Here is a 23,055-nt window from a genome sequence, read left to right on the forward strand (position 1 = left end):
CAAGGTCTAGATTCTGGTCATCGTTTTACAAAGGCAGAGTTACTGATGGAAGAACAAACTCTTTCCAAGAAAATTCTTTACAGAGAAAACAAATAGAAGAGCAAAACAATTAAATTCAATCGACTGGGCCATTGAATGATCTGGGAGCTCAGAGCTAGGAAATTACTTAGCAAAGTCAGAACTTTAGAACCAGTACTTTCGTAGTCAAAGTTAAACAGTTTTTTGAGGTGATTTACTAGACCAGCAAAGGACAAGGGTAAATAGACTAAGTAAATGTTACAGTTTTCCAAAGGAAATCTTCTGCTAAATAATTTCAACCTTTCTCAACAAGGAAATGAACCATGAAACACAGAAAAGGATGTGGGACTACTTTCTCAACACTCCAGGGATACCATAAAACTAGTACCTTTCTAAATGCAAGGAGACCATTTATTGCATACAATGGATACCTTAGGAGGGCTTAATTCTCTCTCAGAACATTAGGCTAAAAAGGGCTGGAGGAACTATAAGCAAACCCATCTTCAGGGTAGAGCTGCACCAAGGTACTATCATTTTCTAGAACCTGAGGCTGAAAACCGTACTCATCTTTGACCCTTCCCACACCTTTGTCTGCCCCAGTTAATTTAATCTGCCAATACATTCTGCTTTTACTGTCTTTAAAATGGTTTTTTGGTAATGTTCCCTCTTCTCCATTTCCATTGCCTCTACTTCTCACGCTGCATGATTGCAACTGTCATATGACTTAGCACTCAGAATCTTAGTTTTCTCATGTGCAAAATAAATGGAATCATAGTATCCAGTTTAGAGGATTATGGTGAGGATCGAATGAGATATTTTCAGTGCTCAATTCAGCACCTTACAAATAGAACTCAATAACCATTTGCTATTACTGCTGTTATTATGTACTCTTCTTGCTGTAAAGTCTCTTCCTACCAAACTTTTCCTGCAAACTACGTCTATACAAATTTTTCTAGAAAACATGTCACTTACCACCTTAGGAATTTATCTTAGCAAATTCCTGCTTGGCGTTCCATACCCTCTTCAGCTGAATCATTCATTCACTCCTTCATCTATTAATTCTCTTTGGTTCAAACTCTTGATATCCAATTTATTTCCTACTACCTCCTCACATGTATCATTCAACTATTAATTTGGCATGTTATACTGGACCCTCTTATGCGGCAGGTATTGGATATATAGTAGAAACTGTGGCAAAAGCACTGCCAACTCTCAGGGAATTTACAGTAGGGAGACTAGACAGAAAAGTGTCTTCACATGCCTCTCCAAATGTTCTGTGTGTTCCTAACCCAGCCCAACTGCTCTCTCTTCTCTTCAAAGTTCTATCATACTTAGTACCGCACTCTTTTATGCTTGTTCTATCTATTGTGGGTCCTATGTATCTTAACAAATAGATAATAAACTCTTTGAGAGACTTCAATATTCTCTCAAATGACTAACACATTAAGAGCTCAAAATATACTTTTCAATTGACATTGACTCACTTTTATAGGACTTCATAGATTTTTATAGGACACAGAACACGTATGTCCTCATTTTGATTCAAATTTTCAAATTTTACATATTTAAAATCTGAAGTCTAATGAAAGGAGAATTTATATTTCTATCAATTAGAATATGCGTTCATTTTCACCAAGAGCTCCTTGATTTCTTAGAGCTGCCTGTTAATAGGTCAGCCGAGATTCCATGAGTATTTCAGAAGCATACATCACTTTGTATTTTTCAATGGGTATTTTTTATAGAGTCCAAAAAAAATCCTAAATAAGTTCTTTGCTCTGATAATCATTGCTGCGTAATATATCCAAGAACTTGTGCTGTAATGCAACATTCACTTTATTTTGCTCACTGTTTTTGTGGCTAAGAGATGCAGGAAGGGCTTAGTTGGGTTGTTCTGGCTTGGAGTCTCTCATGCTGAGCTCAGATGTCAGCTGGGGGTGCAGCTTTCCGGAGTTCGGAAAGACCCTTAGACTCATTAGACTTTTAGTCCCACTCCTGGGGTAAGACTTCAGGCAAGTCACTTTATTTCTCTGGGGCTCATTTTCGGCACATGATGAAATAAAACCAATAAATCCCTTTGAGAATTCTTCCAGCTCAAAAGTTCTATGATTCTTTGAAATGCGAAAATAATATTTGGATATTAACAGATATAAATCACTGTGCATAATTCAGGTTATTCTACAAGTAGAAAATGTTAATAAACAAAGGGAAAACAGAGGATTGATGAATGAAGTAAAATTTTTTGTTGTGAAATAGAAAACATCTTAAATCAGTTTTGCCACTAGAGGTCACTAGTGTACCATCTCAAAGGCAAATACATGCAATCAAGCAGTTCCTTATTTAAGGCCCCAAATGGCATTCGTGGTGTCTTTAGGCTTATTCTGTGTATCTCCTGGCAGTTGTCAGAGGGATATGTTGTGATGAGGTCACACTGGTTGTCACTATAGGTGATGTTTCATGTGTGCCTAATGTTCTGAAAGTGGAAAGAGCCCTGACTAGAACCACAAGGAAAATTACTTCTTTGGCTTCTCTGCCCTCTCACTGGGATAGGGTAAGGAGCAGTGAGGTCATTTGACAGAAAGTCAAGTGAGCTCTGGGTGGAAAGACATTGTGGAAATTGAGTATCATCTTCTAATGCAGCACAGACATCATTCATTCATTCACTCATTCAACCTGCATTTATGGACACCCATGTAGGCCCCAAGCTTGGTAATGGGGCTTCATTAATGATGAAGATTGACTGGTGCCCTCAAGGAATTTAAGGCATCAGGTATAGGAGGTTTTAGATACAATTTGTTCTTACAGACCACCATGCCAGGCAAATTTCCCTCAAGTATTTTTATTTCATCTTCCCAACAGACCTTTAGGATAAGCACTATATTTCCTGCTCCTGTAGATGGCCCCTTGCAGCACAAAAAGGGCCAGTGGCTTTTATGAGGTAATACTAAGAGGAGACAGCACACTTTTACATTCAATCCAAAGCCATAGAGATCCTTGCAAGAAATGTTAAAATACTGAGTTGGGCTGTGGCCAGAGATGTTTGTTAGACAAAAATATTAAAACTTACTTCAACAGAAAACTCTTTGGAAGGGAGGAACAATGCTCTAAGTAAAATTAATGCCCTGACACTTAAAGATCCAGAGAGATCGCCTCTGAAGAAACTTCTGAAAGGATGAACTCCAGATAGCCATATTGATTTTCTCCCAAAGTGAAAACTACATTATATTTTCTTATAATTTGCTGCCTGTACTACATAAAGAAACTCAAAATCCATAATTCTCTCACTAAGGATGAGGAACAAGGCATTCTGGGTGCTTTCCACAACCTGAGGACCTATTTCTGCTACAGTTTTAAGGGGACTTGAACTGATTTAAATGAGTTGTCATCAGACTGTAGACCAGACACAGAGGCCACTACTCATCCCTGAGTAGCCAGGCTTTCTCTTGTCTTCTGCCTTCACTAGAAAAGAAGAAAGGGAGCCTGGACACACACTCTGGTTTAAACTGAGGGCGCTTTCATGTGCTTTTGCTGTGATGAGTATTACTATCCGGAAAGTTATTCATTTCAACCATTATTTTAAAACAAATTCCCAAGAGGTCTGTCCTTCCTTCCAACTGTTGCAAAGTGTGGTGAAACAGTGAAAAAGAAAGGGCAGGACTCCAAAACAGCTACAAAATACGAATTATTTTTAAAACACACTTGTTACTGTGCCATTGACTCTCCTACTGAGGCTTCTTTCATGCAGACTCCTGTGCTTCTCTTCCACTTTGCCTACTAGGCCTCCCACCATCACTTTATGAGACAGACATCTTGTAGTATTTCCCGGAAATAACTGGGTTAGCTGGAGGAAGGAAAACGGGAATTCGTCACAGAACTAAAGATTATTCGAGTTAGAGGTACAGGGGGAGAGGTAGTCCGTAATGAGCCCTGAGCATCAGGACATGTTCTTGGGGTAGGCCAAGAGCACAGGGTCTTTCTTCACCCAGACCATTCCTCAGGGTGTGTCTACCAAGAGCAACTTTGAGAGTTGAGGTAATGCCTCTCCTTGCTTCCACTACCTGTAAGAGCAATAGATTCCCTGAGCACAGTGCTCTTCCCTATACCATAACCCACTGCGCGTGCAGGCCCCGAGCCGGACTCCTAGCCACTCTACTGTGGGGCTCGGGGGACATGGAGAACAGAAGCAAACCTCATGCTGCCAGTGAGCTACATGTAAGAGAGTCCTTGGATTCAGAGCAGGCACCTCATGTCTCCTTCCAGCATTCCTGAGTGTGAAACAGGCTAACTTGTTAGCTTATAAGCAATGTAAAATCCCAGGGGTGCCTGGGTGGTGTGGTGGGTTCAGTGTCTTGCCTTAGGCGCAGATCATGATCCCAGAATCTTGGGATGGAGCCCTACATCACATTGGGTGCAGGGAGTCTGCTTCTCCCTCACCCTCTGCCTGCTGCTCCCCATGCTTGTGTGCTGTCTCTCTTCCTCCCTCTCTCTGTTAAATAAATAAATAAAATTTAAAAGAAAAGAAAAGAAGAAAGTAATATAAAGTCCCAGGGTCTGACAAAGGTGCTCTCCCAGGTTGGTTATTTTTAGTGCAAACAGTTCCTAGAGGAATGGAAGGCTCTGATAACTAGGCCTGTGTACTAGAAGTCTGATAGCCCAGCAGCTCTTGCATTGCAGAGCGTTGCTAGCAACTCACATGCATTCTCATACAAAACATCAGTTTCACTATTACCCTGACTCCAGTGCCCTTCCAAGAATCACTTTGTCATATTAAAACCAAATCCCTTTTATGCTCCCAGAGCCCAGTGATTAGTGTTGATTTTAAATGAGAGTGTTTTATAAAGATTAAGTGGAACACGCACGCAGCCAAAATGACTGATACTGGTAGATTTCTGTACAGAGAATCACAGAAACTCCAAGTCATAAAAGCTGGAATGGAGTGGCCCCAAAATAAGTCACTCAAGAAAGCTTTCAGAACCCAACAGGCATGTTACCAAGGGCTCGATGGTCAGACACAACCAGACCATCACGGGCTGCCTAAATATGGGAACCGTTGTTATCATTCGCTGGCAGTGTTATTCCATAAATTCAGTGGTACTTTATGTAATATTAGAGAAGCAGGATGAACTTCATTACAGTCCCTAATTTGAGGAAACAGGAGTCTATAGTAAAGTGCATCATCCCCCACAGACTTATGGTCAATTTCAAATATTTGGATATTCTACAGTATCTAGCTCAAAATGAACACTGAAATAAATTTTTCAACTAGTAACTATATGAAGAATTGAATGGATGAATATAGGTTGAGCCAGAGCTGGAACTCAGGTTTCTTCTTCTTCAAACCAAGGCTTGTTGGGATGCTGATACATCAGGCTCTCCAGGCCAGTCATTTACAACCAACATCACACTATTTGCCACATTAAATTAACCATTTAATTAACATCTTTTTAAAAAATTATCTTTAAGTAGGTGCCACACCCAGCATGGAGCCCAACATGGGGCTTGAACACACGACCCTGAGATCAAGGTGTGAGCTGAGATCAAGAGTCAGAGCCACCCAGTTGCCCTATAATTTACATTATTAGTGAACTTGGCTTTGTTCTAGGCAATGACATCAGCAAGCTGAGGGTTATTTGTATTGTTCATATTTTTCAATGACAATAAAATGTCATAAACAATTGTTAAAAGCTAATCTTGTACAGCCAGAGAGATGAGCGCCAATCTTTGGGAAACTGACTAAACATTACTTTGTGTAGGGGGGCCTAGGTGGTTCAGTACATTAAGCGTCTGACTTCGGCTTGGGTTCTGATCCCAGGGTGCTGGGATCTCAGAGCCCAGCATCAGGCCCCCTGCTTGGCGGAGAGTTTCCTTTTCCCTCTCTCTCTGCCTGCAGCTCTGCCTATTTGTGCTCTCTATCTCTCTGTCAAATAAATAAATAAAATCTTTAAAACAAACCAATAAGCCAAACCATTACTTTGTGTAAAGAAAAATAAGCATCAAGACTGTATAATCATTCCCAATTACTTTCACTTTTGCCATAAAGTTCAAAGCTTGATTCCATGAAGACCCTGAAGTCCTTCTGAATTCTCATTAGAGAAACTCTAAAAACACACTGGTAATTTCTTACTTTTTCTCTATTAAACCAATGAATGAAAACAACTCTCCTCAAATTAGCCAATTATTGGTTATTATCAAGAAATTACAATCTTGAGAAGAGTATACAGCTTAATTTACCGAATAGCAGAGTATGGTACATATATTTTTAAGATTTTATTTATTTATTTGAGAAAGAGAAAGAGAGAGAGAGACTAGCAGATTCCGCTCTGAACACAGAGCCCGACTGTGGGTTCAGACCCACAACACTGAGATATGACCTGAGTCGAAATCAAGAGTCAGATGATTAACCAACTGAGCCATCCAGGCACCCCAGTATGATATCCTATTAAGTCTAGTTTTGAAATCAATTTTCAACAAGTACAGTATATTCTTGACTCACCAAATTTAGGACAGCACTCGTTCTCCAATGAATTCAATAACCTTTCAAGGGAAAAAAATAAGTAAAAAGGAAAATGTGAGTTCTTATTTAGGAATGAGATGAAACACATTTTGCAAACTAATGAGCATAAAGTACCAGGGAACACACCTGGTTACACTTGAAAGTTATCAAAATGCCTCCATTTAGCATATTTCACTTTAAAATATCCCCAGTATGTTTACAACTCTCTAATTAAGACAAGTTAGGTTTCATGTTCATGATGAGACTATGTCAGTCTGGAACATCAAAATGATCTTGGAAGTTCTCTACAATTTATCATTTCTTCCTCACATGATACATTGCTTTGTAACAATAATTTTCAATTTGGAGTTCCCCATTCTCTATGAAGAGTATTTTAATTGTATGCCTTTACTTAGATGTTTTATAATATTAATATACACATGCCTTAGATAACAAGTGTTCTTCTTACAAGCAAATATGTATAAATTCTGTGCAATTTCATTGGTTTCTATTTGTATGTATATGTTTGCCTTACTTAGAAGAAAGGAACTTTTGTGATTATTTTTAAACCATTTTTAATTGAAAAATATAATGCAAATATGGAACATTGTATAAAAATAACTGTATAGCCTAATGAATGTTCACTTCATGATTGGTTTGCTAAAATTCCAACTCCCTTTTTATATCCACTTGGGAGTACTGTTCTTTTTTGTCACATTTTTGTTATTTCAAGGATTTTCTATCTTTAAGGGCAAATCTTAATTATCAGCAACACTGTTTTTATCAAATTTGCAATTATCAGCAACACTGTTTTATCAAATTTGCAACATTTTGTGATTGATATATTGCTCTCTAATTTTATCTTTGGTACATTACATTTTTTGAGATAATTTGTCTAAAGACCTCCTTTAAAGTCTAATTATCTTACGTGATATATGTTTGGTTCCAGAATTTTAAAAAAGATGAATACTCTAGTCATATTCTACTTGATGGCAATCACTTTCATGCGTCTCCTAAATGGTGTTAGCATCCAAAATAAATCACAGGTTTTTGGTCTGTTTTTAAAAATATGTATTATAAGTGCCCTTTTATCTGTAGAGTTCTTTCTATTCCTTTTTCCCCCCAGTGCAATTTCTTTTCTTTTTGTTGAAGAAAGGGGCTTTGTTTTTTGTTTTTGTCTTGTTGTTTTTTGTCCATAGCCACATTTTGCTAATTTTGTCCAGGCAGTAGATTTAATATATTTCTGTATTTCCTGTTAAACTGCTACTTAATGGGCTTGATCAGGTCAGGTTCCACTTTGTTTTCCTTTTTTTTTTTTTTTTTTTGTAGGACTCTTTCATAGATGGTGGTATATTCTTCTTCCATCAGGAAATAAATGTTATCTAATGGGTTCTCTTTGTGATGTTCGTGCTCTAGATTAGTGTTTCTCAACAGTCTTTTTCATTATACTCCATCCTCAGAGCCTTTGAGACATTATTTTCCTCATCATACCGTTCTCTTATGAAACTGTCTTTTATGAAGATTGGAAAACCATTATTTCTTCAAGTGTTTTTCAGAACCATCTATACTCTCCTTCCTTTTCTTCCGGGACTCTGGTGACACAAAATGGCATCTCTTTTGTTGTCTTCTACTCCTGAGGTTGGTTCATTGGTTTTTGCCAACTCTTCTCCCTGTATTTAAGACTGAATAATTTCTACTGAGATTTCCTCAAGTTCACCAACTCTTTCCTCTTCATCCTACTGCTGATTTTTTACAGTTTTATATTTCAGCTATTTTCTTTTTCAGTTATAAAGTTTCCATTTGGTTCTTATTTGCAGCTTCTATTATATTGCTTATACTCTCAACAACTTCTGTTTCAGGATTTTTAATGATTGCTCATTCAAGTATTTTTTTTAAAGATTTTATTTATTATGACAGATAGACAGCAAGAGATAGTGAGAGAGGGAATATTTACTTCATTTAGAATTCAGTTTTACTTGCAGTGGAGGTCAGAATCTAATTTCATTTTTTATGTGAATAGCCAATCTAACTAAAACCACCATCAGTTGTCTTTTCCATAGCCTATTTACAAAGTTATTATACCAGGGTGCCTGGGTGGTTCAGTTGGCTGAGTGTCTGACTCTTGATTTCAACTCAGATGATGATCTCTGGATCCTGGGATCAAGTGCCCCCACACTGGGTTTGGTACAGGATGTGGAGCCTGCTTGGGATTCTCTCTCTCACTGTCTGCCTCTCCTCTCTCTCAAAAACAAACAAACAAAAGCCCACAGCAACAACAAAGTAATTGTACCATTTACACTTTCAGCAGTCATGAATAGTTCCTTTCCACAACCTGCCCAACACTTCTTATCAGACACATTTAGTGTATTCCAACTTCCAGGTACAGTTACCCTCTAATTTTCTTTTTGTCTATTCTTGTGTCATTACCGCATTTTAAAAAGTTGCTTTAAAAAAAAAAAAGATTTTATTTATTTATTTATTTGACAGAGATCACAGGTAGGCAGAGAGGCAGGCAGAGAGAGAGAGGGGAAAAAAGTTGCTTTTAAAATAGATCAAATTACCATATGATCCAGCAATTCCACTTCTGGATATACACTGAACAGAATTGAAGACAGGGTCTCAAAGAGATACTTGCACACATCACATTCACATTGTAGCATTCACAATAGCTAAAGGTTGGAAGCAAGCCAAGTGTCCATCATCAGATGAATGAATAAATAAAATGTGGTATATACATACAAGGGAATGTTATTCAGCCTTAAAAAGGAAGGAAATTCTGACACATACTACAATATGGATGAGGCTTCAGGATGTCATGATAAGTGAAATAAGTCAGTCACAAAAAGATAAATATTTTAAGAGATACCACCTACATGAGGTCCTAAAGCCATCATGTTTTGTAGAGACAAAAAGTATTGCAGTTGCCAGGTGCTGAGGGGAGAGTTAAATGGGGAGTTGTTTTTTAATGGGTATAGAGTTTCAGGTTTCCGAGATGAAAAGTGTTATGGAGATTGGTTGCATGACAATGTGAATATACTCAACACTACTGAACTGTACACTTTAAGATAGTTAAGATGATAATTTTTTTGTGTTATGTATATTTTATTCTATTTAAAACTAAAAAAAAAAAAAGCCACTATAACAACAACAAAAAAGTTGCTTTTAATAGTTCTTAGTCTTTGGTGTTCTGCAGTTTCATCAGGATGTGTCCACATATGGAATACTTTTTTTTTAAAGATTTTATTTATTTATTCGACAGACAAAGGTCACAAGCAGACAGAGAGGCAAGGGGGGGGGGGGGGGGAGGAAGCAGGCTCCCCACCAAGCAGAGAGCTCAAAGCCCGGCTGGATCCCAGGACCCCAAGATCATGACCTGAGCGGAAGGCAGAGGCTTAACCCACTGAGTCACCCAGGCGCCACCACATATGGAATTCTTTATTTTACACCTGCTCAAGAGTAAGTGCTTCTTGAATCTGTGCATTCAAATATTCCACAATCCTGAACAATTCTTAGTTATTATTCTTTGATACGGCTCACAACCATTCTCTCTAGTTTCTCTTTCTGACATTCCTACTGGATAGACCCTGGGCCTTTCTTATTTTCTATTTATTTAGGTCCTGTGTTGCATTCTAGTAATTTTCTCAAATTATGTATCATGGGTCCAGCCAAATGTATAGTTCTTAATACTTAAGTGGAATATTTTTTACATATTTCTTAAAAGGGTTAAGGCAGTAGGTCAGCAAACTGAACCAGAAGTGAAAAAAGTCAAGAAACAGGCAGACACAGGCTCTCCTCTACAACTCAGGAGAATGTGCCAAAGCCAAAACAATATAGTATTACTACCTCGTACTCTACAAATACTAAACCCAAGCTGCTTTGTGTCAAGTGCTAGATACCAATGAACGCTATCAAGCCAGATTGCATTACATCCCAAAGCCTGGCAGCAGCATTTCATACTGCATGTATGACCTCGAGCAAGGCATTTACTCTTAAGCTTCATTTGTTTTCTGTGGGTTACTGTGAGAATCAAAATGAGATAAGGTGAGCAAACGCTCTATATACCAAAGTCCTGTTAAGGTATTTTCTCAGTGCTAAAATATCCTTAAATGGTCAATTGCACTACGGATTTAATAATCGTTTGGAAAGGATGAGGAGAGGAACAATCCACTAGGGGTGTACTTAGGAACTTTCCGATTTGGGAAGTGAGAAAAGTTGGAAAAGTCTCCTTTTAGAATTGAGGTACTTCGGTATTGCACTGGCTTTACCTATTATGTCCACAAATGCCCTTTTCTTAAACTTGAATGATTTACCTCTCCCCCAGCATTTGGTTTTACCAACCTCCTTCCTGACAGCTGTCAGAATTTTCCATACTGGCTTTCTGACCGCAATTTCTCCGACCCCTGCTGAGACTGAAGAGCGGCTTTCTTTGGACTGGCTTTCTCACGCTTAACTTCGCTCCTGTACTGTCATTGGCTGTTGCTTTTACCGGACCCGCCCACGACAGCCTCAATCCTGATTGGATGCCAACGTCCTTTTGTTATGGCGAAAGGTGGATCGTGGGGCTTTGACAAAGGACGATTGGGGCGTCGTACAGCTAATGCGCAGGCGTGTCTTCTTGAGTGGGGATTGGTGGGCCACGGCGCGGGACGGGGAGGGACAGGGCGGGACTCCCGGCACGGCGCAGGCTCTGTGGGCGCAGAGGGCGGAGCTGCCGATACCGGTTGGTCCAAGAGTTGGGGCCTGAGGCGTCTATCCCGCTCCCTCCCACTCCTGGCTTCTTCAACGGCAGGTGAGGGCAGTCAAGGGCCGCGGAGGGCCTGGCCCCGGGCGGCTGGAGTTGCGACTCCCGTTCAGCGCCTGGGGAGTGGGGTGGGATGGGGGGCGGGAGGGCTGGACGCTGCCCGGCGCACCAGGTGCCCAGGAAGAGCGGCTTCGGGCCTGGGCATTTGGTGGGCGCTTCAGGCCTGACTCCCTGCAGAGCCCCTGCGTAACCTTCTTCTCATCTTCTTATTGGGTTCCTTTGGGGAGAGGCTGCTCGCGTCCGTTAGGCGGACCCCCCCGCCGCCTTCTCGCGCCTCTTCTGAGTCGAAGGCCGCTGTCCAGCCTCCCACCCTGAACTGGGACTGCAGAGGGACGCTTGGGCAGGATGGGCCTGGCACGCCGGGACTAGTCCGTGGCTGCTCTGCGGAGAGCCCGGGAGGTGGGAGGAGAGGACGCCGAGGCGGGGAGGGTGGCGACAGCTTTCCTGGCGCCGAAAGGAGCTCCCGGTTAGTTTCTACTTGGGCTTCCCTCAAGGATCCTGCCGAGCAAGTTTTGGGGAGTTAGGATTGAAAAGGAGAAAGAGAATGCCTTTGGAAAGGCAGGGTTTTTGTTATACAATGTATCGATTCCACTACTATGACGTAACAATGTTAAGGACCTGCTGTGCTATGTGCCCGGCGCTGTCTCTACCTGATGATCCAAAGCTATGCTTGTGTATTCTGTGGCTGTACTCCTCGATTAAATTCACTATAGCTAGCCATTCTCTGGCGATCCACCTTTCGTTCCTGTCCTCCTTTGGCCAGTCAATTTCTTAATCCTGTGGGATCTGAAACTGGATTTATCTAGCCAGAACAATGCAAAACTTGAACAGGCCTGAACAGACAGACCAAGTTGAAAGTGGATGCGCCGTGAATGGAATAAAATTTATCTTTAGTTGCTTAGTAAAATGTCAAAGGAATTTAACATCAAAGACTGCAAAAATATTTGGCACACATAGATTAGGGCTGTATTTCCATTATACAATGGAAAAAACAGGGACTTCATAGTTAGACCTGCTTTCAGCATCTTGGTGCAAAATTGGCTGTGAAGTCTAAGGCAGATACTAGCCTTTCTGAGGTACAGTACCCACGAATATAAATTACAATGCCCTCTGTTGATTTGATGAACTAATAATATATGTAAAGCATTTAGTATGTTAATCAACAATGACATTATTTTAGTAGTCTTATTCACTAATAAGTGGATGACATGAAAATCAGTTTTAGATGCAAACAAGTTGGGTGGGTATCAGGAAAAAGTCTCAAAATCTTAGGTCTCAGAGGTGAGCATTCCTGTGGTGGTGTGATGGAAAACAACTAGCCTAGTAGTCTTGGCTCTGTCAGTGACTACTTTTGTGATTTTGGGTAAGTCATTATTTGGTCTCCGTTTGTTTGTAAAATGAAGTGGCTAGACCAGGTGATTTTACCAAAACTTCTTTTTGTGGCCTGAATTAGAGCCAAAAGGTAGAGGAGATAATAGCTAACATTATGAGGTATCATTGAAAGTACCGTACATTTCAACTCATTCTTAAAACAAAAATGTGAGGTACATACTTTTATCATTTTACAGATAAGGAAACTGAGGCTGAGATGTTAACCTTGCTCAAGATTTCAGAGCTTATAAATAGCAGAGCTAGGATTTAAATCCAGGTAATATAAATTTATGCCCTTTATCACTGTGCTAAACTGCTTAACAGTGGTACTATTCAGGATACTATAAGAGAAGGTAGAGTTCTCCTTTGGTAAAAGAGTAGTCTTTGATCACAGAAGTGTGGGCATGGAAAATGCATCCATCCTAAATGTTTGTCACACTTCCTGACTCTTGTTCTCTCTGTACTTTTTGCTTCCTGGACTTATACTATCAAAATAATTCTAGATTCTCTTCTCCCCACCAAGGCCAGATGAAGATAGGCACCAGAACGTACTGTAATTTGAGAAAAGCGTTTAAGATCCAACCTAGGCTTAGGTCAGAGTTGACAGATCTTCAAGAACCATATCCATTTCGGAGTGAAGGCAGCTTTAGAATAAACAGATCAGCCTTAACACCCCACACTCATTTCAGTGTCCTCATGCTAGAGATACTTTGGTCTGGATTTTCTTTTCTTTTTCTTTTTCTTTTTTTTTAAATTAAGTAGGCTCCATTCCCAACATGGAGCCCAGTACCAGGCTTGAAGTCAGGACCCTGAGATAAAGACCTGCGCTGAGATCAAGAGTAGTACGCTTAACCACCTGAGCTACCCTGATGCCCCAAAAATGAACTCTTAAAAGTACATTTCACATGAAATTGAACTGATGTGATAGCAAGTATAGACTGAGAAAAAGATTTTATAGTTGAAAAACTCAGTCTGGTATTAAGTGCATATTATGACAAAGTACCTGTGCTAATGTAGACATTGTGAGGTTTTAGGATTGACTGTATTTTGGAAGAAAATAAAACCTGTGGCTAAAATACTTTGATAAAAGAGTTCAATGAACCTTCTGACCTTATAAAATCAGTCTGTTACTCTAAATTTACTGGAAGACCTTGAATATATGCAAGAATAGCATTTTGAGGCCAGCCTGTTTAATCCCGTCAGAATAAGAAAATTACTGTTTGTCTTTGTCGTTGCTGTGGAGAGACAGCCAGCAGTGCTCTTGTCTGCTTCATTGAAGAGTCATGAATACCCTTTTGCCCAGGGCTGCCACCTAGAGTTGGACAGATTTTGTGCTGTACAGTCATGGAGGCTATCTTACATAGACTGTGATGTGTATAGTGTTCTCTTGGGTTTTGTTATATATCTCCTAGCACTGTCTTGTGCCCACCAGGCTTTTGTGCTCTTGCCTCCACCCCAGTTTTCTGTGTGTGTTTCTAAGTTTCATTTTTCCTCTAACAAGCCCCTTCCATTCCATTTTTCTGCCTTTTGTTCTTTCATTTTTTTCAGATGAAGTCAAACTGTTGATAAGCCACACAGATTTTCCATTGTTTGGGTTACATGTGGCCAAAATTTCAGAAACTGGCCTCATTATTATACTGATCAATTTGAAGCACTTTACCTTTGTATAAGACTTTTTGGTTTAATTTTAGTATTAGACTGAAACATAGACCAAAGAAGTATTCCACATCCCTATATTAAACTTGATTTCAAAGTCATGCATTGATTGCATGATTATCTGTTGCTTTGCTTTTGTATCTTATAACTCTTCTCAGCTGTCATGAAAATTTTGTTTGAGCTGTATTCTTAAAACCACTAAATGTCAGAATTTTGAAGTACCTTTTGTATATTATTTAACAGCAGAAATAGCCAAGCTGCAGGCTGTTGTTGCTAAGTACTCTCAAGATCACGTTTGCTTTTGGCTGTTGCATCAGAAAAAGTTTATATTATCTTACATATTATGTACATTATATTACATATGTATAATGCAGATGTACTATGTATATAATATGTACATATTATATCACATATATATGTGTGAACTTTCTCCGAAGTACAAAGAACTTGAGGATTAAAAACATGTGAAAACAATTTGAGGGAGAGCAGCTCTAATGCTAGATAAGTAGAAAGATGCTAGAGGACTCAGTAGATTTTTATTAAGCATTAGGTCAATTTTATACCATTTGTAGCTAGTGAAGTCTTCCATAATGCCATGTAAGGGATGTTAAATGTCTTTCTTCTTTAGACCAACAAGTGATCTCTTATTTCAGAGGTAGTTTATATATACATACACTGAGCATTTTATCTCCATGTTCATGCAAGTATCTGAATTGTCTCACAATTTAACAATCAGAACTGTGAGGGAATACTCAATACACTAATAACTCTTAAGATTCTGGTTCTAGAATATAGACATCCTGTTTAGTAGGATCTGGGTTCTACTATTTAGCATACAGAGGCATAAGAGTGCCTTGGTATAGTAGGTGCTCTATAAATAATTTGTTGAAAAAGTAGTAATACTGGCAGGTCTATACCTGTCTACTCACTGCTTCAGTGAGTAGATTAGATTGTTTACAAATCTGTTTCCAGCAGTAATCTGGTTTATTTAAAAATCTTGAGCACACTGAATATGAAATGAACGTTAGCTATAGAGCAGAACACATTTCACAGGAATTTTATGCTTTAATATTTTGGAAACTTAAAAAAAATTCTTTTTATTTAAGCATGCCTGTGGGTGGGGCACAGAGTTAGAAAGAATCTTAAGCAGACTTTGAGCTAATTGTAGAGCCCAACACGGGGCTCAGTCTCAGGACCCTGAGATCATGACCTGAGCCGAAATCAAGAGTTACATGCTTAACCGACTGAGCCACCCAGGTGGCCCAATATTTTAGAACCTTTTATAGAAACAGTAAAATATTAATATTTACTTATACACATCCTATTTAATCTGTTTTAACCATAACCAGAAGGTAACAAGTTGATATTTTTTCATTTTTCCCATTTTAGTGTTTCAGGTAACTAGTATTTTTCTCTTGAACTTATCAATAAAAAATATTAAACAGTATGTATAAGGTAATACTTTAAAAGGAAAAATATTTTTAAGAGATTTGTCTTCATCCCTATCATCATCCTTAACATAAGAGCTTTTTTCATTTTGCTGTTCTCTTTATTTGTATTTATGTATATTTTACATAATTTACATCAGTGAACACACAATTTTGTAAACATTCTTCCATGTTATAGTCATCATGATTATTTTTAGTAGCCACTCGATTAGAAACTACAGTAATTAACCAGACACTGAATGGACAGTTCATATTGTTTCCAGTTTTGTGGGTTGTAAATAAGGTTGAAGTGAAAATTTTATGCATATAATTTTTTCCTTCTTTGTAATTTTCCTTAGGCTAAATATCCAAGAGCAAAATTCCTGAGTAAAAAATATTGAAGTGTTTTCATGAGCATGATTTATTACCATATCACTTTCCAAGAAGATAACATATTTAAAATTTCTAATATTTTATATTTGTTCTTCCATAACTTTGATCATTTTCTCCTTTAAAAATTTTTTAAAATGTATAGTGGTATTTTATTGCTATATGTGTCTGTTTCTAACTTTCTCTTATTGCAGACCATTCATCAAGGATTTTGTACCCAAGGCCCGAAAACTTGTTACCCAAGATGATGAATGCCGACATGGATGGTATGTGCTTATTTCCCCTTTTTGTGAGTTCCTGGTTTTGTGGATGCTTTTGGCTTAAGCAATGGAAAGAACAGAGAAGCAATATTTAGAATGCTTGGATTTGGCTAATTATTTATAACCTCTCTAGATCTAGAAAGGATCGATAATGACAAACTCCTTTATCTTCACCTTGGTGTCCTTATCTGCCTTGTGGGCATCTAATTTCTTCCTTTCCAGGCCTCTTAAGTCAAGTAAGACAATGGATATAAAACATTTTGCATATCTTTAAGTGCTGTGCTATACAAATAGTACCTAATGTTAATTACTAGTAAACCTGAACCTTTGTATTACAGCAGTGGATGCTGAAAACCAGGTGGAACTGGAGGAGAAAACACGACTTATTAATCAAGTGTTGGAACTTCAACACACACTTGAAGGTTTGCTTCCATTTTGTAGTTTTCTTGAACAATATCCAGTTAGTTGAAATTGTAAGCATTTGTTCTGCTTAATTTCCTTATCATGCCCCCAGTTTTTAAAGTATAAGCTTCAAAGTCGATTTCAATAGTTTCTGTTCCCTCCTCCCTGCAGCTTTGGCTGTTGATTTTAAAGAACAAATGCGCTTCAATAAGAAAGTCAAATAGTGTTCCTGTGCATCCCTCCGGGGTTAATGTAATGCTGTTTATTACATGAGAGCCCCTTAAACCCCTGAACAGAGATATTACTAAGTCCACTTTAATAAGGCATATACTTTGCAAAAACCTTAAAGTTTTTACTTTAAAAATGTTTTAGCTTCAGAGATTAAAAGTGAATTGATCTGAGTTTTTTCATTTCCTAAATGTCTTGCATGAAATTAATACTACCACTGAAATATCTTGGTTTTTGATGAAATTAAGAGGTTGTGTTGTGTGTGTGGTGTTTTTTTGTTTGTTTGTTTGTTTGTTTTTTTTAACAGCAGGGTGAGGAGATCATGTCATTGCACTGGCTTCCCATTTCACAGTTAATAAAAGCCAGGTTACCCTCTGGAAATCTTTTACCTCCTTATACCTTTCAGAATCAGTCATGTCACACTCTGCCTCATTCAGTCTACCTCAGACACTGACTTTCTTGCCATTCTTTCAGCAAGCTTCTACTGAGGGTCTTAGTGGTTGCTATTCTGTTTGTTCTCTGCTTAGGTTGTTTGCATTCTGTATGGCTCATTCCCTCATTTCTTTTAAGTCTCTGGTCAGTTCCCTCTATCAGAATATCACTGACCATACTATATTAAAAAGACAACTTCCCTTTTGGTTCCTGCAACTCATACCCTTCTTTTTTCTCTTGACCCCTACTTGGGGCTTTGCAAATGCACATGTGTCCACATGTACATTAGAATATAAGCTCTGTGAGGGCAAGGACTTTTGTTAGTGTTGTCTCTAGAATAGTGCCTGGCTCTTAAAGGGCCCCAATACTTAGTTGTTAAATGAAAGAATGAAGATAATGTTTTATTTGATCATTAAGAACTTTTGAATTTCTTGCTAATGTAAAAATACAAAATGCTCAATTTCTTGGAAACTGACCTATACCCAATGTATAAATCCAATGTATCCAATGTATAAATCGAGTTGTATTTGCCTGCCATGTTTTCTTAAGCATTTCTAACAAAGATTTTTTTTTTTTAATGTTGATAAGACATGAACCAAAATTCACATATTAAAAACCAAGTTTGTATCTTATGGAAATAACAATTTCAAGAAATAACTACTCCACATAGATGCCATTTACCAACATTTAGTTTAATATGAAATCTCTTTTTAAGAATTTTGGCTATTAACTTGCATTCAGTTTACTTTGTTTACCTTAATTTCTAAAGTTACCTGAATTTAAAAGCAGAAAATTTAAAGATCGTGTTATCTTTTTTAAGAATGAATCCTAAGTCTTGTATAATATGGAGTCATTGGCATCATTTTATTGATACTGGACTTTTTTTTTTTTTTTTTTTTTTAATATAGACCTCTCTGCAAGAGTAGATGCAGTTAAGGAAGAAAATCTGAAGCTAAAATCAGAAAACCAAGTTCTTGGACAATATATAGAAAACCTCATGTCAGCTTCTAGTGTTTTTCAAACAACTGACACAAAAAGCAAAAGAAAGTAAGGGATTTACATCCCTTCTGTTTTATTGAATTGCTGCTGATCTTTTTTTCTTTAAAACCTGGATAGATTTTAAAAGTTATAGTACTTTTGTTTGTGGCTTAATTGAATATTTATGAAGATAATGTCAGATCTAGGCAAAATTAAGAGCATAACAGAAGACTTCATGAGTTTGCGTATAATAGTTAGTCTATGAAAACGTGCAAATGTATTGTAGAGACTTTATAATTAGAAATGCATATATTTATGAAACTTGAAAATGAATGTTTTATCAAATTTGATTTATAGGTTTAGCACTGTCTTTTATCTATAATAATAGATAAAGACATAGGCATAGTAAGAAATACAAGAAAATAACCACCATGTTGTGAAAAGTGACCAAAATCATGTACTGAACGCACAGCTTTATGTACCCTGTCCACCATGTTGTGCCTCTTCTCCATTCGCTTCTTCCTTCCCATTTTCATTCCCTTAAGGAGAAAATTGGTTTTACATTTGTAAAAGTAATTTTAATAGTTAATCATCTGTGAGAGTAACCTGAGCTTGAATTGTTGAAACTTAAACTAAAATGAGATACTTTCTCAGTTAGGGCTTGTCATAGTAATAAGATAGGATTGTTGGTTTCTCTTTAATCAGTTGAAAACAGAGGCTGTAAGTATGAAGACTTTTCTTTGCAACTGAATTGTCAAATTGGGAAGGTTTGGTTGTTAAAACCTACCTTTTGCACAAAACAACCCACTTAATATCTGAAAAGATGAACTCTGGTTATATGTTTGGAATAGAAAATTTTGAGAAAAATATGAATAGGATTGAAAAGATAATTAGCAAACTGTAGTAAACAACTCCAAAATGTTTTTACTCCAGATTTGTGTGATCCCTGACACAGACTAGATCTGAGAGAGTAGATTAAATGTGACTAACCTTATGTCAACCACATCTGAAAGAGAATAGTTTCTAAGAGTTTAGTCTTAATGTTTCTTTGTAGCACCCAGCAGATCAACTTTTGCAGAATCCCTTCAGAGTGTATTAGAATCCGAATCATGAATAAAATGAGGGAGTTTTACATGTATACTAGATGATATTTTCTCAGTATTTTAATCTCACTACTTCTCCCAGAATTTTCTGTAAACCCAACTACTTGGTTTGCAGAATTTTAGTCACTCTGACAGTTTCTAAAAATTTAGTTTGTAGATTCCATCTGGTAAGAAAATTAGTATCAAAAGTAATGTTAAAATGTTAAATAGGAAGAGATCCACTAATACCGTTTTGGTTGTTAGATTTGGGCTACTTTTAATCCTGGAATAATCTTATGTTTGTATTGGTGTATGAGTCAATGAATGACTTTAGCTGTATAAATATAATAGTTACACTGCAAATATTTTGCATCCGTTTTGTGACCTAATCTACAAACACTTAAAATTGTGTTGCAATTTTGCTTTGCTGTTTAATAAAAAGCTGTTTCAGAGATTGTGTGTGTGTTAATATAGTAACTGTGGTGTGTATAATGGTATACAGGTATATGCAGGGTTGGTCAAAGCCACAGGGTAAGTAGCATATCTTATTTAAGTACTAGTTACTGTACATGTAGGGGAATATTTTTATTAAAACAAATGTTACAGGGTATTCTACATTAATTTTTTAAAATAAAAGCAAAGAATTCAGAGAGCGATCCAAGATTGCCGGGGGAAACATGGTTGTAACATTTAGGTTAGGCTAAGCTCCTATAACAAGAGATACACTAATAAAATATAGAAGTTTCTGTTTCCCAGCTAAGGGTCTTGAGGTTAAGCATTTCAAGCTGTCAGGCTTTGTTTCACATAATGATTCAGGAACTTGAGGGTAGCTCTGCCATTTTCGACCGTGGCTTCGAAGTCACTCTAATCACTATTCTAATTTACGGAGAAACTGCATGAGACACATATGCAAGGTTTTAAGGGTTAGGCCTGCCCGGAAATGGCATTTCTTATATTCCAGTGGTATGGAGACTTAATTACAACTAGATTGCAGGAGCTGAGAAATGTAGTCTTTGGCTGGAAGCCATATTCCAGCTTCAACTCTCTTACCATAAAAGCACATGGAGGATCTGGGTACCAACTAGCAGCCACTGCATTTTTCTCTTGCTGTTAAGTCTCTGTGCACAACCTTCCCATGCACAGAACATACTCAACCCCTCCTACTGATGAAACTCAAGAATTCAGGATCTCCATTAAGGTTCATCAGTTGTGGAGGTGGCTTCTAATAGTCTGATGCCTAAACTGATGGGCAAATTATTTGCTCACACCCTCACCTCTGCTCATTTAGAATAGTGTGGTAAGGACAGGAAACCCAAATAAAAACCCTAAACTTGGAAAATGGAATAAAGGGAAACATGTATTGATTCAAAGCAACTGTGGGGATATTTCTGGGAAACCCTGAGAAGAGTGTCCTTGATGATAAAGAAGTTCCTTGGGATACCTGGGTGGTTCAGTTGGTTAAAAGCAAGAGTCTGACTTTTGGCTCAGACTCGTGATCCCAGAGTCCTGGGATGGAGTCCTGCATTGGCCTCCTTGCTCAGCAGGGAGCCTACTTTTCCCTCTGCCTGATGCTCCCCTGCTTGTGCTGTCTCTGACAAAACAAAACAAAAAACAAAACCCCCCAAAACAACCTTGATCAGACCCTGATTCTGCTCTCTGGCAGGGGACTCACTTGTTCATTACCCTCAGTGGCTTCCACTCTGGAAAGTTCTTGTCTGAAATGGAGGCTGGGAACATGCCCTCTATGAGAATTGTGAAAATAGTGCACTTATTGCTGGCATGAGTTTGGTGCCCATTGTTTTTGGTGCCCATTGTTTTAAGGCCAAGCTCACATTTTTTTGGCAGTAAAATTCCCTCGAAAATTCTGTTTCTAGTTCCACCTGTTAGGAATCACAGTCAAGCACTTTTCTAAACCAAATTCTCAAAGTATGCTTTTTTCATCACAGGACCCTGCCTCTTTAGTGGAGGCTACCTTGTGACCAACTGAAAATAAAACTGCACCGGGAATGCTAACACCCAAGTCCTTAAGGCAGGGATGGAGCCCTTTGTTTGGTTTACCAGGTGGCAGGTCTTGCTGGGTGTCCCCCTCAGCCTCCCACACCTCAAAAAGAAACAGCCTTAGACCTTTTTTGGTACAGAAGGGTACAGAAACACTTGGGATTCTCTAATCCTCTGAGGTTCCTAATATCTGATGCTTCTCTATTCTATCTCCACTTGCGAAACTGGCCAGTTCTTTCTTGTGATGCCTTGCTAAAAACATCAACGACCAGGCAATGCATTTCACATCCTGATTTTTCCACCTGTTACCCATGGAGCTGTCCATTCAGTAGGTGACAAAATGTTAACTGAAATCCAAGTCCACCTGCTTGTCATGTGACTGGTAAGCCAATGCTATATGTTTTGTTTTCCTTATGACAGTATCTCACTTCAGATTATCAATGTCTATATTGGAAATATAGATAGATGGTCAACAGTATGCACAGGGACTGTGTCTAGCTTCTGAGACAGAATCTCTCTGGGACCAAACTTTAACCAGGCTCTTCTGAGCCTTCTTTTCGACTGGACCTCATCATTCGCCCTGTCTCCGGCCTGACTATGCCAGTTTTCGAAAGAATCCTGTTAAGTCAGTTTAGAATTTCCCCACCCTCAGCATCTCATCACTGTGGTTTTCGGCATTAAATCAGTTTAACAAGCATTCCTCTACCCTTGGATGTCTCCTTATTTTCCCTCTCCCCTGATTTTGCTCACTGACTTTAAATCCCAGCTGTCTTTGCTGAATTTGGGATTGAGCGAACTACCGCTCCTCTACTGTGATAGTCTTTGGCACCAATTGTAGTAGCTAGAATAAAGTCTTCCTCACTGTTTTAACAAGTATCAGAATAATTTTTTAACACTTCTAGCTCTCAATGCTGGCGGAAAGACGGTTGACAGGAAAATCAGCACATCTCTTTCTTCAACCACCTCTCCCCTAGTAGGACTTCCCTCAATACTGATAATAGCATTCCATCCAGAATTTGTCCTCTTTATATTCCCTTTGGACTTGATTTATAGTAGATTGGCTAGAGAGCACAATCCCTTATCTGGAATTCTGGGGACCAGATGTTTTAGAATGTGGAATTTTTCAGATTACATAAAATATTTGACTATGTTTTGGGGCATGTAATCAAAACTATGGTTTGAGTACATGTAATGTAATCAAATACATTAACATTTTTGTAACAAATATGTGAATTTAATACTAAGTATGATAAAGTCCTGTCAGGTCAGGTTTGGCTGCCAAATTTTTGTGTCAAACATGAAAGCGCTTTAGCTTTTCACAGATTTTTTTTTTTTTGCAACAAAAATTTTTGCAGAAAAGTTACCAAAATCATCTAAGCATGGAGCTGCCACCACTTTATAAGGTCACATTTCTAAACCTGTCCAATACTCTTCTTCATTGAAAATGAGAGGTGAATTACAGAATCCAAAATTAACTTTGTGGTCCAAAGCAAAGTAAAACTATCTTAAGAAGTTTCTGAAG

General features: G+C 38.2%; 1 protein-coding gene and 1 long non-coding RNA gene across 5 annotated transcripts in view; one reads left to right on the plus strand and one right to left on the minus strand.

The window, feature by feature from the left end:
- The window catches only part of LOC106007397, a 56,521-nt gene extending 45,314 nt beyond the window's left edge, over window positions 1-11,207 (minus strand). For both annotated transcript variants that reach the window (XR_001182107.2, XR_001182106.2), the window contains exons 1-2: window positions 10,847-11,207; window positions 6,509-6,549 (exon numbers count right to left, since the gene is read on the minus strand). This is a non-coding gene — a long non-coding RNA (uncharacterized LOC106007397). The remainder of the gene's footprint in view (window positions 1-6,508; window positions 6,550-10,846) is intronic.
- The window catches only part of SCOC (short coiled-coil protein), a 35,940-nt gene extending 15,953 nt beyond the window's left edge, over window positions 1-19,987 (plus strand). Inside the window, exons 1-4 of one of the 3 annotated variants that reach the window (XM_004768476.3) lie at window positions 11,194-11,297; window positions 16,348-16,419; window positions 16,752-16,835; window positions 18,384-19,987. In XM_004768476.3, coding sequence (XP_004768533.2) covers window positions 16,398-16,419; window positions 16,752-16,835; window positions 18,384-18,526 — 249 coding nt within the window. In that variant the 5' untranslated portion in view covers window positions 11,194-11,297; window positions 16,348-16,397 and the 3' untranslated portion in view covers window positions 18,527-19,987. Of the gene's footprint in view, window positions 1-11,193; window positions 11,298-12,888; window positions 12,958-16,347; window positions 16,420-16,751; window positions 16,836-18,383 lie in introns of those variants that run through there. The other 2 variants (XM_045070994.1, XM_004768477.3) reach the window with 2 other exon arrangements.
- Window positions 19,988-23,055: the final 3,068 nt, after the last annotated feature.

The sequence above is a fragment of the Mustela putorius genome, unplaced genomic scaffold, assembly GCF_011764305.1.
Source record: "Mustela putorius furo isolate JIRA1106 unplaced genomic scaffold, ASM1176430v1.1 tig00000083_pilon_pilon_pilon, whole genome shotgun sequence".
NCBI classification, from domain to species: domain Eukaryota; kingdom Metazoa; phylum Chordata; class Mammalia; order Carnivora; family Mustelidae; genus Mustela; species Mustela putorius.